This window comes from Nipponia nippon, unplaced genomic scaffold (assembly GCF_047370975.1).
Source record: "Nipponia nippon isolate SJK-2023a ecotype South Korea unplaced genomic scaffold, ASM4737097v1 scaffold_2, whole genome shotgun sequence".
NCBI lineage: Eukaryota > Metazoa > Chordata > Aves > Pelecaniformes > Threskiornithidae > Nipponia > Nipponia nippon.
In genome coordinates, this window is record NW_028262336.1 from 1,220,410 (window position 1) to 1,235,944 (window position 15,535).

Genomic DNA, 15,535 nt, shown 5'->3' on the forward strand with positions numbered 1-15,535 from the left:
CTTGATGGTGGAGGGAGATTGTCCCTGTAAAACACCCGGCCCCTCAAAGCCACGTCGGCTTCTTTCTTTAATTTCGCTGTCACATCCCTACCATTTCCAGGCGCATCCCATCCGTCCCCGGCAGAAACGCTCTTGGGGACACGTTCAAACGACCGGGGCGATCCCTTAACGGGGACCCCCACCTCGGACGGCCCCCGCCGTGTGTCCCACCCGTGGGCGGCTCCGTTCTCCCCGCGAGGCTCCACCGCACCCCGGTACCGGGGCGCGCGGGGGGGGGGGGCCGGGGATGCGGGGATGGATGCGGGGCCGGGGGGCGGGACCGGCGGGGGGGGGTGGCATCGCCCCGAGGGGTCTGAGCGCTGCGGGGCGGAGAGGCGGCGGGGGTGAGCCGGGGGGCGGCCCGGGGGAACCGGGGTACCGGGGGGGGGGGGGGGGTGCTCCTCCGGCAAGCACGGACCCGTCCGGGGGTGGCATTCGCCGGAGCGAGCTGGAGCGACGGGTCCCTTGGAGACACCTCTCTCCATGGCAACCTAATCGCTTCCTGTGAAGATCCCGAAATAACCGAGGAGACGGGGGAGCGGAGCGGAGCCCGAGCGGAGCCCGAGCGGAGCGGGCAGCGGCGGCGGGGCGGCGGCGGCGGCGGCGGCGGGGGGCAGGTCCGGGGGGCGGCGGGAGCGGGGCTGCGGGAGCGCAGGGGCCGGGAGGAGCCTTGGGGGGCGGGGGGGGGTTGTCCCGGGCCGGGGGAGGAGGGGAGGGGGGGACCCCGGGACGCGGTGCCCCCCCCCCGCCCGGCCGCTGCCCCCCGCCCGCCTCCCCCGGGCTGCGGCGGGGGCGACGGGGCCGGCCGCCGCCGCGCCAGCAGCCATGGGGTTAACGGGAGGCAGCGAGCGAGAGAGACGGAGACGGAGAGAGAGAAAGAGGGGCTGGACCAGTCCTCGGCAGCTGTTTATTTCAAGGCATCTCTCGCTCCCTCTCCCTCAGCCGGGGCTCAGCCTCATCGAACCTTCCTCCTCCTCCTCCTCCTCTCCTTCCTTCGTCCTGGCCATGAGAGGCACCGGCGGCAGCAGCTCTGCCCCCCCGGCCCCCCGCTCCGCCGCCCCGCCTGCGCCCCGCTCCTCTCCCCGCAAGGTAAGTTCCCCCCTCGGCCCGGGCTTGGGGACGGGGTGGGGATGGGGCTGCGGGGGCGAGGAGCGGGGAGGGATGCGTGCCCGTCTCCAAGTCATCTCTCCCCCCACCCCCGTCTCCTTCCCTGTGTCCTTTCTCCCCCTTTTTCTCTCCCCTCTCCCCATCTAGGTGCTCCGTCTCCTTCTAGCCGGCTGTCTCCTTCCTCCCCCCCCTTCTCCTCCTCTTTCAGTCTGGGGCAGGGGGTACCCGAGGGGCTGGGAGGGAGGGGGCACAGCCCAGGCATCGCTGCCTCTTGCCCTCCAAGCTCTGGGCTCCATCACAGACCTGTTGTGCTGGAGCGCCGGAGCCTGCGCTGAGGAAGGCGACTTCAGCCAAATTGGCGCAGCTGGAGAAAAGAAACGGAGGGGTCAATCCCTCCTTCTGCCTGGCCAAGGGTGCACCAGGCAAGAGGGATGCAATTCAGATGTGGAGGCTCCGCACCTGAAGCACTCGGATGCCCGGGAACAGTAGGAAACTGGGAGGCAGAAGATTGGCAGACTCATGACATGTATTGCAGGCAGGCACTAGATGGCAGGGGACCGGCATCCTAGAGTGCTGCTTGGAATGGGGCCACGCTCACAGTTCCCAAATGCAGGGAGACTTAAGCTCAGAGGACCACTGATGGGCTTCGCACGCCCATTCCCTGGCTACCGACGTGTCCAAATGCACCATCACCCTTCCAGCCCCGGATCCTGCCCCGGATCCTGCCCCCGCCTAGGATTTCCATACCCAGCCCATAAGCGCTCGCCCCGGTCCCCTGGCACAGGAATTCCCACCGGCAGTCACCGATCGCTGCAGGACCTGCACCGCCACAGTGTCAGCCCCTCCGCGGCCCTGCCGGATCCTCCTGGGCGCTGCCACCGACCCTCTCAGCCTCAGACACCGGGGAGAGCGGCCTGACGGGAGCCGCTGCGTTCAGCCTGCCAGCCCCCAGCTTCAGCCCGCTCTGCGAGCTGTCGCCCCCGGCCCCGTGCACAGCGGGAACTCCTTCCCCAGATGGGCCTGGCGTCTCCCACCCCAGGGTGCCGGCGTTCCGATTCACGCTCCCGGCTGCCAAAACTCCTCCAAGTGCAGCAGAATTCCCTCCCTGGGGCAAATCCTCTGGGATTCCTCCCTTTCCCCATCCCCACCCAGCCGAATCCAGCAAGACGTGTATATATATATATATATATATACACATATATATATATATATATAAAGCCTTTTCGCCAGCACCGGGGTTCACGCTTCCTGCTACCAAACCAGCAATGACTGCGTCTCTGCCTCTTGGACCGTGAACTCTGGGATGTTCATGGCCACTGAGAAAAATAGAGGTGTGGGGAGCCCGGGGCACCAGGCAGCGTCGGGGGGGGGTCTTACTGCCGGTGCCTAAACTCGCTCCACTCGATGCTTGGCGATCGCTGCTAGGTTCCGCGGTCCCAGATCGCAGTCTTGTATCGGTAGCTTGTCACCGTAGCCCGTAATGCTGGCTGGGAGTTAAAAAAATGCGAGCCAAACTAGCGTTCTTTCTCTGCGAGGAGGGCTGGGTCCTCCTCAGGTTTGTTTTGATTGTTTTTTTAATCACTATGTCGAGCGGGATCGTTGCCGTGGGGGAGCTGGGCGAAGAAAGGATTTGCATGAAGCTCTCGGTGCTGCGGGGTTGCTAATGGCAAGCGTTATTTCAGCCGGCAGTAAGTTTCATAATCTTGGCCCAGCTCCTGTGAATGTTCTGTTCCTCAGGGTCGTGAGCCTCTTTCCCCATCTCCCATCCCTTCCCCCTCTCCCCAAACTGGTCGGCAATTTCATTGTTCCAGTGGAATATATCTGTCATGTGAGGTCATCGCTGCATAAGGAGAGGTGATTGATTGCTGAGGTCACTGGGGCCTGTCCCGTGCTGGGCTTTGAATGCTGGCTGGGAGACCTTGAACCGGGCTCCGTGCTGAAAGGCGAGGCGATGTGGGGTGCGGAGGGGCCCGGTGATGCATTCCCGGCAGCTCGCGTCGCCCAGCAGACTGCTGCATTCTGAACTCGCTGGAGCGCTCTGAGAGCAGACGGCTTCATTCCTAGAGGCACAGTATCACAGCAGTCAAGCTCGAGATGTTACAAAAATACGGATAGATCATCATCTGCCAGCCGAGCCACACAGAATCGGGTGCAACTCTTTTCCCATCCCCGGATGGAAGGAGGCTCTACCTGCTTCTCACTACCATGGCTTGTGTGTGCTCGGCTTCATCCAATTGCTCTTCAGTCAGAGCTGATCTCGGCCAGGCATCGAGAAAGCTGTGAGATTCTCAGATTTTAAGGCCAGAGGGACCATTTTGATCATCGAGCCTGACCTACAGCAGAGCACAGGCCAGAGAATGTCACCGATTTCATTTCCTGCGTCAAGCCCGTAACTTCTGATTGAACCCTAGCATCTCTTTTCGAAATACGGCCACGCAAAGGCTCCAGGCAGCAGGGAATACACCGCCTGCCTAGGTGAATTGTGCTAGTGCGTGACCCTCTTTATTAATAGTATTGTTCCTCATTTGAATTTGTCAGACTTCAGCATTTTGTAACAGAAGGTTACAGATTGCATTTGATGCGAGGGAGCTATGGCACGGGTCTTGCCTGCACACGGCTGGCACCTCGGCTCTTTTATTCCGGTGACGGCTTTTATATCTGGATAGGATTTATCTTTGGGACCACAGTATACAAGAGTCCCGGACACGGAGAAGGAGTTATCGGCAGCGAATCCTAGGGCGTCCCCGGGGTGCGGTAGCATCTGAACTCTGGAACTGAGAGTGTCTCATTCAGGGCTTTGTCTGTGCTGCCTGCTCAGAGTGGGAGTGCAGCGGGCTTTGCTCCCAGCCATTAGTTCGGATGTAAATTCCCAGCCCCCTTGGTGAACGGGGAGACATCCTTTGGGGCACGGTTACCGAGACCTGCTCTCACGTCCCAGCAGCGGTGGGTCCGTGCTGCAGGAGGCTTAGAAAGAGGGAGGAAGCACAGCCGGGTCCCTGATGCTGGGAACAGCAGCAGGATTTGCGCTTCCATCCTGCAAATGCAATGAGAGTGGCTCCTAGTAGATTATCCCCAGGGCTTGCTGGTCTGGACCGGTGTGGTCCATATGCAGTAGCAAAGAGCAGTGTAATTCTTACTCGCGGCTTTCGAGCACCAAGATTCACAAACTGAGCTCAATGAAGTGCCCTGGGGAAATAGCTTTGTCATTCACACTCTGTCATCTGTGCATCACAGGGCTGGAACACCGCGATGAAGGCTCTGTACCTAGAGTGAAAACACACGGGTCCATCTGTGGACCCTGGGAGTAGCCCTGTCCGGTTCCATCACAATGAGACCTGGGAAACAGATCTGAAAGCAAGAGCCGCGCCGTGCGGTACTGGGGCAGAAATCCGGTGTTTCTGCTCTGGCACGCAAAGGCCTCTTGAATGGTGCAAGGTGCGTGGATACTGGGATTTCTACATCTAGGTAGTAAGAGCATTGGCATCCCCTCCTCCTCTCTGAAGATCCACCGGTTTATTCAGCGTCCGCACCAGGAGCCGTGTACGGAGCTGAGCGAAGGGAGTTTGTTACCCTTGCCCGCCAACGCAGCAAGGTCTCTGCCCAGGACGCCATCCCCGCTGCCGGCGGCTGCCTGCAGAGTGCCCTGACACGCTTCATCCGCCGCTCTGTCAATAAGCCACAGGGCCGCCCGTGCTCTGCTTTGAACGTGAGCGCTCCATGCGCAGTGGAGTCCAGCCCTCACTGGCTGGCATTTCCACCTGAAACCTTCCTTTGCTCTCACGGCATTCAGGCGACGGGAGACACCGCTGTGCTTCTCCCAGCTCCTCCGCACCCACGCCTGGGTGTACTAGTGCAGGACGCGCTCTTGGTCTCCGGCCACGATGGGGTTAGCAAACCCAAACGCGTTGACTGAGACCGACTGACATTGCCTCATTCCTGCACTCACCTGGAGCCACCTTTGGGGTCAGGGCACCGGGAGTCACCCGCTCTTCACCGTTGGCAGCAGGACCTGTGCACAGCAGTGTCTCAGCTCTGAGGCTTACACCCGATGTCCGGGCTGTCACTTCCATAGTGTTATACGTACACAAGGAGGCCAGTGCTGGGGCTCACTCCTTCCCCTCAGCTCCGCTTACAGCCATTACCTGCTCCATAGGGCTGAAATTCAGACCACCAGGCGTGAAAGCAATTCAGAATTTGGCTCTGTAGGTTTTCTTATTCCCAGGCTTTATACCCTGGGAATCCATGGCCTGGGCTGCTGTTGCTGGAGCTCACAGTCTCAGCCGAGAAGTACAGCAAGGTCTCTGTTGTAAGACATCCCAACAAGCGCGGTGAGCTGGGTGACCAGCACGCTGTGCACCTACAACCAGGCACGTTTCTGCCGGTAGAGTCACCTATGTTCGGAGGGGTGCCAGCAGTTACACGTGCACCCCTAATGTACCACGCTTCCCCACGGGACTGGCACCGAGGTCTACCTGCACCTGGAGATCTCCACTCCTGGGGTGACACTGTCCAGACCCACATCTGCTGCCTGATGCAAAACAGCCCGCAGCCCCTGAAGACCAGAGCTGTAACTGAGAAGGCCGTGCCACAAGCAGAGCAGGCTCTTCACCCCAGGGAACTACCGTCCCGTGGTGACTCCCAGGCACGGCCCCAGGCACTCCAGGCCACGGGCGGTTTGTGTGCCCTCTAGCCTGGGGACTCCCGCGAGGAGGTCCCCGACGCATGGAATTCCCTCCCTTTCCAAAGTCCAAAAGAAATTCTGTCATGGGTTTGTGTTGCCAGACATGCTCCTCCACGGCATCGTGATCGCAATCCAGATGGCCAAGATCTCACCAGCCTCTGGCTTCGGAAGAAACCCGCTCCGTTCTGCTGGCTGTCTGCAGAGCTGCATTTTAATACTGAGTCCACTCCAAGGCTTAGAGATTCAGGAGCAAAGTACAAAGAAATGCTGAGAATAGCTGCTCTTTTCTCCTCATCTTCATCTCAGGATCCCTCCAGAGACTGATCTTGCCCCGGAGGGAAGGGCAGGGCACATTAGCCGACAGTTCCTTTTTTTCTGTGAACTTTGTTTAAATATTTAACAGAAGGAAACTAAAAATATCCCCAGTTAATGCAGCAGGAGCTAGACAGCTCCTCACTCTTGGGTGTCTTTGCTCCCAGCCCCTCTCCTCAGGTGAGCCACAGCAAGCACCGGGCTCTTCCCTCAGCAGGAGGAAGCCTCCCCTTCAGGAGGGGCTGCAGCTTTAGTTCAGGGTTGAAAAGGCTTAGTTAGGCTGCAGGTTTAGTTCAGACGGAGCAGGAGGGGACGGCGGTAACCCCTTGGGAGCTGAGAGGTGCAACACAGCTGGCTGGGGGCTGGAGGTGCAGGGTTGGCCTCTGCGTCGACTCCCTCAGCCAAACATCCCCATTTCTCCATCCCAGCAGCCACAGAAGGGCATGACCGTGGGTTGTCGGCATTCATGCTTTCCCCTTCACGATGAAGGAGCGAGTTGAATATCTTGAATGATTTTTTTTCTCTGTGTGTGTGTGTGTGTGTGAGTGTGCGGTCTTTGTTGCGGAGAGGATCCCGGGTCAGGCACATAACAGCTCACCGGGGAAGGGCCGGCGCCACGCTGTGCCCAGCCAAGGGAAGGGGCAGGCAGCATGAAGGGCAGCCGTGCTACCGCCGGACCGATGCCAGAGGCTGACGTGTGGCCGGTGCAGAAATCCAGCCGGTGGGACCAGCCCTTACTCCCTGTTACCACTGCTGCCGGGTGCTGCTTGGCCATGGGAGGTGGGAGAGAGAGGGGAGGAACAGGGAAGAAAGGGAGGGACGGGACAGCACAGAGGACACTAGGACAAGGGGTGTGGGAAGGTAATTCCGTGTTAGCTAAGAGGAAAGTAAATACTAAATATTTGATAGGCATATTTTTGCTCTTAAATTCTTTAGTGAGGCTGGACTTTTCTCGCTGATTCACTCTCTCTTTCTCAGCCTTCTCCGTTTATCACTCTCGTGCTTCCCCTCTCGCTCCGTCACTCTGGCACACAATGAAACGGCTCTTTTTTAATAAATGGATTACACGCTCTACACTATAAATAAACACAGGAATTAAGATTCCAACTTGTTCCAGCGATAAGCAAACAAAGATGCCTAATCCCCCTCTCGGCCCTCAGACAGGAGAGTCCCCAGGGAAGCTGCGCATGTGCCTCCGCACGTGTGCTCCAGAGATTGCTCCTTGCTTTTGTGTGCATATGCTAACGCGCGCGTTCCTGTGCGGCGCTGGGGTTGGGGCGACGATGCACCTCCATGCAGAAGAGCACGAGAGCAGGAATGGGTGTGCGCCTGGGTGCACGGGCGCCCCGTTGCCCTGCCCGCCAGGGCCGGGAGCTTGCCCACGGTGGCACACGTTGCCTCCAGGGAGAGAGCGGTCACCGCTGGGTGAGGGGATGCTGACACCTCTCCCTTTTGGTTCCCAGTGAAGAAGATGAGACAGGATCCCCGCTGAGCAAAGACGCTGTTGCATCTGAGATGGAGCCCAGTGCTTGGTAGGTTCACAGCTTCCCACGTTCGCCAGCGACGCGGGAAGATGACGGGAGCGTGGGTGGCGGGCTGCTCCCGGCGGCTCTGGGCTTGGCCTTTCGACGGGAGGAGTGTTTCAGATAAGCCTCTCTTCTTCCTCCCCCTTGCCCCGCAGCAGGATGCCTGCACTCCTCTCCTGCATCCACTCCCTGCAGCTTTGGCATCTCCTCCTCCTGGTCTCCGCCGTCCCTCCTCCCGGCGTCTGGTCGCTTCGCTCTCGGGGCCCGGCGGCCGCTCGGCCTCTTTGCGCCCGTCGGAGCCCCTCCGCCTCGCGGCCCATTTGCATCTGGGACAGGACCTCGGTGCCGGAGAGGGATTCTCGCTTCGCCCTGCCGCGCCAGCGGGCCCTGCCCTCCCGGGGGGGAGAGCTGCGGCACGTCGTGCGGCTGAGGCGCCAGGCAGTGGGGGCCCGTCCCGCCACCCCTTCCGGATTTGAGGACGGCATGCCCTCCTCCCAGTACCCCTGGGCCATCGTTTGGGGCCCCACCGTGTCGGATGAGGACGGAGGGGACACCAACTCGGCCAACCCAGGCTTCCCACCGCTGGGATACACCTTTGTCTCACCACACGGGATGGCAACGGCACAGCCCAACTCCCACTCGCTCCTGCACAACGCGGGGCTCAACCTGCGCGAGACCCCGGCCACCCTGCGGCCCTTCTTGTTTGGGCCCCGGGGGGAAGGTAAATCTGCCCTTTGCTTCTTTCACCCCGCCATTCCCACAGCAGCAGCTCCTTCTGCAAAATTCATGAGGGCCCCAGCAGGAACCTCCCCTTGCACTGCTGCTCTCTGGGGACCGGTGGGGGTGGCCATCACACCCCCCTCTCCCCCTCTGTCTCGCAGGTGTGGATCCCCAGCTGTACGTCACCATCACCATCTCCATCATCATTGTCCTGGTTGCCACTGGGATCATATTCAAGTTCTGGTGAGTGAGGTTTGGGCCGATGGAGGCTGTGACCATGCTGGTGTCTGCAGGTGGGTGGGCGGGAGGACTGTGGGTTTGGGACCCGTTCGTCCCAAGGTGGGGGATCTGGTGCTGGAAGCCCCCAGGAGGTTTGGCACGTGGCCGCGCTGGGCTCTAACACTGAGTATAGCAGGGTCCCACGAACCTCTCCGTCGTCGAGGGCTGGGGCTTGTCTGAAGGGGCACTCTTCGTCTCACCCCTCGTCTCTTTCCAAAGCTGGGACCGTAATCAGAAACGGCGGCGTCACTCGGGGCAGCAGAGCGGTGGGAGGCAGCAGGAGAGCCAGCAGCCCCTCACGGACCTCTCCCCCACCACCGTCAGCATCCTGGGGCCCTATGGTGACTCCCTGGCCCCCACGCCCGAGGCGGAGGAGTCCAGGCAGGGCCAGGAGGGTGCAGAGAAACTGGGAGGCCACGGGAAGAGCACGGCCTTCCAGCTCAACCGGTGAGTGGCCGGTGAGCCGTGGCGGGAGCGGGTGGTGGAGGACAGGGGTCAAGCAGGCTGAGGCAGGGCAAAGGTGCCAGTTGGTTAGTGGGGGCGGTGGGGCAGCGTAAGTGCCCATTGCTAATTAATTTCCAATTCCCTTTTCCCCCCAGAATCCCACTGGTGAACCTGTGATGCTCACGGGAGAAGCAGAGCTGGCTCCCCCCACCCTCCCGTCACAGCCGGCGAGCGCAGACTCCCGCCGCCTCTGCTACCCCAGGAAAAAAAAAAAAAGACCTCCTTGTGCCACGGCCCGCCACCACCATTATTAACTAACTCCACCAGGACGTGCCTGGGCAAATGGACGAGCTGGGCCTCCTTAGCCTTCTGCTGGGGGAAGGTTGGGGTCCCCGCCCCGACCCACGCAGGACAGGGTAATGAGAGAGCAGGATGGTGGGAGGGAAGAGAGCCGCTGGTGGTGTGAAATCTTGGCCTCCCCGGCCCCTTTCCTCGCACACACGCAGACACACACACCCCCCAACTTGGATCGCCATCACTCTTTCACCAGTGCATGCCTGACGTCGGGGGTAGGCAAGGTGGAAAGGCGTACCCCTGTCCCCGTGGGCCCTAACCCCTCTGTGTGTCCCTTCCCATGTCGTGTGCTTTGAAGTGAACGTCTGGAGTTCAGTGGCTGCAGGATCGCCCGCCGGGGCTCGGTCTCCCCTGAGCTAGGACTCAGGTGGTGGCAGGTTCTTCTCTTCCCGAGGCTTTGGCCCTCCCGAGGGTCTCAAGGGTGGGTGAAGCTTGGGCAGAAGAGGCTCACACAGCACCTGGGCCCCCTCAGCAACCTTGAAGGAAACATCACCTCCTCCCTAGATGGAAGATATTCACATCTTTCCATTTTCTTTCTGCCTAACACTCCTCTGTTTTTTCTCTTCAGCTTGTATCTTTCTTCATCTCTCCATCCCCAATTTTCTTCTCTCAGTTCCTGCCCCCGCCACTTCTCTTGCCAGTTCAAGTTGGAAAAGGTTCCTTTAGCTTTCCCAATGTTTTGATCTCTTAGAAGCCTCCTTGCTGTCCCCCTCCACCCCCTCAGCCTCCTTCAGCAAGGTTTTTTCCGAAGAACATCAGCCTATGGTGATATTATTCAGAAAATATGAGGCGAAGCCCTCTGCTATTCAGCGAGCGTCCTGTATGTTGGGATACTGCTGAAACAGCTAAAGCATGGCAGGCAGATATAGCTGGGCACAAGGAACCTGAGTTTTGCTGGGCTGAGGCAGGGAATTGCTTTCAGACACTCATGCTAGAGGCAACAAGCAGCAGACGTGACTCTCTGTGCCTGGGATGACAAAGAGCAACTTGGAGTTGACCTTGGGAACACCTGGAGGGTCGCCATGTACTGCTGGTAGGTCTTTCCTGGAATGCAAGGTGACTGGAGACCCCCAATGCTCACCAAGGGCATGAGAGAGGGGATATCTGAGGTGCCAGCCTTCGTAAGTGTATTGCCCCAACTGGTTGGGGACCGAAACCAACGGCACAGGTATCGGTGCAAACCGGTTGCCTGAGCAGGTACTTCAGGGCTGTGGTGGTTTGTAGGGCAGGCAGCCACACCGTCAGTTACTTGTCTAACCATAGGATGCCCCATCCCTGGAAGTGTTCAAGGCCAGGCTGGATGGGGCTTTGAGCAACCTGGTCTGGTGGAAGGTGTCCCTGCCCGTGGCGGGGGGGCTGGAATCAGATGGTTTTTAAGGTCCCTTCCAACCCAAACCATTCTGTGATTCTATGTGTGAGCGAGATCAGCGCGTCTCAACCTCTTCCTATGCGTGGACCCCTGGGTGTCACTTTGAGGAAGCGTGAAATGGCAAATTTCAGCTTAATGACAATAGTTGACCTCCCTTGGCTTTTGTGGACACCTTCACCGTAATTCATGCACCCCATGTTGGCAGCCACTGAGCTGAAATGATGGAGATGGAGGTAAGGTTGCCCCTATACTGTACCAACACCAGACTGATGGGGCCAGAGACGGGAAACTCACCCACAATTTGAAGGCCCTCAGGCAGCACACAAGGTCTCTGACAAAAGTCATCCTGGAGAAAAGAAAATGGCCCTTTCATCCTTTATCTCTGCAGTAAAAGCCTCTTCTTTATAGGACAAAGCACAGGGAGTTTTGTAAGAGGCCTGGTTCTGCCCACGTACCCAGCTGAACTATTAGGTGATCCTGGGCCCCATCTGACTCACCGTGAAGGACGTTTAAATGAGAGTGTAAATTGCAATAAGCTTCGCAAAAAAACAGTAGAGATTTGGAGAAAATGACAGGTCAAATAAAATTAGTGGCTTATTAAAAGCACAGAATGGCTGAAGATGTAGATGAAAAAGGACTCCAGAGGTCTCTAGTCTAAGCGCAGGTTAAGTCTCCGCTTACGGCAGGGGATGTTCTTGCTTTATCGTAGATCGAGCTATTACTGAGCCTTTTCCTTATTCAGGCTCCATTCAAGGCTTTGGTGGACATTGAAGCTGCGGCTGGACAGAGAAGGGGGCAGATGGCTGTTCCTGCCCACTGCTCGGGGCTGCTCGCCCTCTCGCTGGCACGTCGGCGCCGGAGGAGGCCACCCGCACGCAGTCCGCAAGAGGCTGCGCTCCTTATTGCTGGCAGTTTACAATATAATGCCTTGAACTGGTTTAAGTAATCTTCCAGGCCAGATTAATTAGATTGCTCTTTGATCAATAGCGCTCGTTGAAACAAGGCCAGAGTTTAGACTCTACCACTTCAAGGGCTGTGCTTGGACTTTCCCTTTCCACACGCTGCGTGGAGAGAAGGTCCGTAAGAAAGCGGCAGGGCACCACAGAAGGCGTCGTGAAAACGTTTTCCAACACTTGGTGCGGGGAAGCCCTGTGCTCCGCTGGCCAGGCTTTTGTAAACTCTGCAAACAAATCAGATCTTGGTGTTTTGGGGTTTTTTTTTCCTTCCTTTAATGTGTCTCTGTTTCTGTTAAAAGTATCTCCAGGGAGTGAAACCTTTTACGGATGCTGTGGTAAGGGGGAAGCTGGGGAATGCAGTAGAGAAAATTCGTACAATGACAGAAACTTGGATACACTGAACATCTTTTCCAAGACCAATTTTTCTAGCCAAATATGTTTTTAATGACAGTCATTCACTCTTTCACACAAAACAGGTTAGATATGGGAAACAACTTCATTATCCTGCCCAAGCTTTCATTGCTACATTTTGTCCCTGGAACAAAACATTCAAAACACGTGTGGACATACGAGCTTCTTCCAGTCAATAAATAATCTCACTGGATCTGGTTTCCTCCATGGCTGGAGCCTTATAAACCATCTTCCCCTAGGCAGAGCAGAGCCAGAGCATGCCTGCAGGCTCTTCCCTGGCCCGAGCTGATGTTCTGTGCGATGCGCACACGGACAGGCTGACAGCACCAAGCACCAAGCCAGGGCAGAGGCCAGTCCCTTCTCAGCCACAGCCCATCAGGTTTCCCTGTCTTCTAAGTGACAGCAGGAGAAAGATCTGGATTCATTTTTTTCCAGTGGAAATTTTACAGAGGAAAAGGTGTGCGGGGAAACCGACTGGAAATGTTCATAGCCTTGGGTTGAGCCTGCCCAGTATTTCCGTGCAATTGAAAGGGAAGGTCCGGGCGGGCTGGGTGAGCTGAAGGAACCGTGTCCCTGCTGAGCTCCTGGAGGGTCCTGGCTTTGTTAAGGCAAGGGTGGTCTCTCTGTGAGCGCAGTGGGAAGGAGGGAAGGTCTGGGGAAGGATCTCTCCCAGAGAGACCACAAGGCCAAATCCTCCTTGGGCTTTCCCATCCTGCCCGTTGCGACCAGTAGGCAGGGGAGCAGACCTCTGGTGTGCGCTTCCACACCGCTCCCCCGGTCCAGTTTCCAGGGACTCACATCCAGCCAAGCATCCCACAGCTTCAGAGAGGGCTATCTACCTCTTCCTCGACGGCACCTAAGTGCCCTTGCAAATCTGGTCCCTTCCTTCCCCACTCCCAATAAGGAAAAACGCTTGGAAAGGAGCGGTTTGTTCATTCCCCGCAAGTTCTCAAACACGATCACCTTCAGACTGTTCTGAATTAAACTGTGGTTTTGTTTTTTTACTCTGACAAACCATGGCTACGGCGCAGCCTTGGAGCCGAGTCCTGCAGCACAAAAGCCCTGGGCCAAACTCCAGCTCCCCACCCTCACCCCCACTGATGTCTCACTCTAGTCCTGGCCCTACCTTGGCCAGACCACAGAGGGGGGCCCCTTCCTTCACCGACTGCTGGCTCTCTACTCCTTTTTTCCTGTTGTTTTCCCTCTCCCACTGTTTTCCCGCTTCCCACTCCCGTCCTGTACCACAGTCTCCCTCCCGGTTCTCTCTCCCCTCCTGCTGTTTCGCTCTCCCCACTCCTCTCTTGTTCTCCCTTTGCCACTCGGTCTCGTTCTGCCGCGGCTCCCATCCTCCCCTCCGTCCTCCTTCCCGCTTCCCCGCTCAGTCTCGCTCTTCCTCCTCCCCTGCCCTTGTGCGCTGTGATATATATTTTTGTAGGATTTCTCTTCTCCTCGTGGTGAAATATTCAATTCTTGTGGGATGTTAGTTTCAACATTTTTAAATAAACCTTTGCAAAATACTGAAAGCAGAGCTCTTGCTGCTGTGGAAAAGGACGTAATGGAGATGTCAGGGTGGGACGAGAGGGCCTTCACCCTGGGCAGACCCCTGTGGGATGGGGTGTCAGCCATCTGGCATCCCACAGCCTCTCTGGGGGTTAGACGGGGCAATTTGGCCCCGTGTCCATCTTGCCCTGGTCTCCTTGCCAGCCAAAGAGTCCCTTTGATCCTCCTCATGCATTTCCATGGGAGCTGGCCCCTGATGGAGGAGGCCTTGCACAACCCCTTCTCCACCCAGAGCGGCTCTTCTGCCTCTGGAGCTGCTGCCTCCCAGCCACGCTTTGGGGCTGCTTGTCACATGGTGGTTTGTGCTGGGAGCCAGGGTGGCCGGGAGAGGTGAGAGAAGCTGAGGAGAAGGGAGGGAGAGGAGCGATGCAGGCGCAGAAGCCTCCCTCACTCTGTTCCCTGCGGCTGCCTCCGCAATTTCTATTTACAGCCCTGCTGCCTCCCCTCCTGGCCACAGTGCCGCTGCCGTTGCTGGTTTCCAGGGCTGCTCTGTAATTAAGCATCCTTGTCTCCTGCAACTCCTCCACTTTGCAAGCCCTGGTGACGGTCGGTGCTGGGGTGGGCACGGGGGGGGGGGGGGGGGTGCTGGAGACCAGCACCAGGCACGGTGGCTGCTCCAAAGGGCCACTCTCCGGCAATGGTAGGAGGATTGCTGGGTGCTGGGGATGGTCCCTGGACCCTGCTGCCTCTGCCCGCTCGCTCTCGGAGTCCTTTGAGCACTGGAGGTGTCCCTGCTCCGCTGTTTTACTGTGGGAGGAAGAAGGCTCTCCAGCCCTGACCTGACCTTGGACTCTGTCCTGGGGTCTTTTCCCACTGGAAGGACCCAGGACCACCCCCTGCTGCAGGGCCAGACCCCTCCACATGGCACCCTGTGCCCTGGACAGGATCTCTGTGGGCTGGAGGTGGCCCCAGGCCCATCGGAGAGCAGACACACGCCTGCAGTGGCCGTCCCAGGGCATGGACGCTTGAGAGGCTGAGCGGCACCTTTTCTGCCCCTGTGCCGCCTGTGGGAGGAGGGAGTCCCTCACCCCTGTTGCTTTAGGTGGCTGGTCACCTGCTCCCCCGGCTGATCCTCCCCAGTCAGCCGCATACGGCGGCCCTGGGGCTGGGCAGGCTGGAGAGACTTGACCAAGGAGGCGAGAGATTCTCACCGTGCTGAAATCACAGACTCACGTACTCATCGGTGCAGTGAAATGTCTTGCACAAACCTCATCTGCTTCCAGCCAGAGCTTCAGCCCTTCCTGCCGACTTCTCTGTCATCAGATGCTTTTCCACCAGTCCCCTCTCAGCAGAGACGGAGGCTGCAGGCGCTCAGTCATACGTTCCCTTTCTTCACCAGGACTCACAGGAGAAGCTCCATGAGCTGCCCCTTTTTCTTCTGGCTTCCTGAGACACTGACTCCCTGGTCTAGTCCCTTCCCATCACCACTCCCCACTACATCACTCTTGCCCGTCTGCCCATGTTGACTTCCCACCCTTCCAGTCTGGTCCCAGCCCTGCCTCCTTCCCCAGCATCTCCCTTCCTTCCCGGTCTCCCGCCTTGCCTCCTTCCCCAGCATCTCCCTTCCTTCCCGGTCTCCCGCCTTGCCTCCTTCCCCAGCATCTCCCTTCCTTCCCAGTCTCCCGCCTTGCCTCCTTCCCCAGCATCTCCCTTCCTTCCCGGTCTCCCGCCTTGCCTCCTTCCCCAGCATCTCTTCAGTATCCTGTTCTCCGACAGGGAGCTGGAACCGGGAGCTGCATGCTGAATGAGGACAGCAGAGATGGGAGGAATGGATGCG

General features: G+C 58.4%; 1 protein-coding gene across 3 annotated transcripts; it reads left to right on the plus strand.

Annotated features, from left to right (window-relative positions):
- The first annotated feature begins 126 nt into the window (after nucleotides 1–126).
- PIANP (PILR alpha associated neural protein) lies at nucleotides 127–12,391 on the plus strand. 3 transcript variants are annotated; one of them, XM_087758942.1, is made up of 7 exons: nucleotides 127–254; nucleotides 982–1,128; nucleotides 7,603–7,671; nucleotides 7,821–8,386; nucleotides 8,547–8,628; nucleotides 8,884–9,111; nucleotides 9,264–12,391. In XM_087758942.1, the coding sequence occupies exons 3-7, from the start codon at nucleotides 7,655–7,657 to the stop codon at nucleotides 9,283–9,285; spliced, it is 915 nt and encodes a 304-aa protein (XP_087615068.1). In that variant the 5' UTR covers nucleotides 127–254; nucleotides 982–1,128; nucleotides 7,603–7,654; the 3' UTR covers nucleotides 9,286–12,391. The 3 variants fall into 3 exon arrangements, with proteins under 3 accessions (XP_087615068.1, XP_087615070.1, XP_087615067.1); XM_087758944.1 differs by lacking the exon at nucleotides 127–254 and having other exon boundaries at nucleotides 835–1,128; nucleotides 7,824–8,386; XM_087758941.1 differs by lacking the exon at nucleotides 127–254 and having other exon boundaries at nucleotides 837–1,128.
- The last annotated feature ends 3,144 nt before the right edge of the window (nucleotides 12,392–15,535 follow it).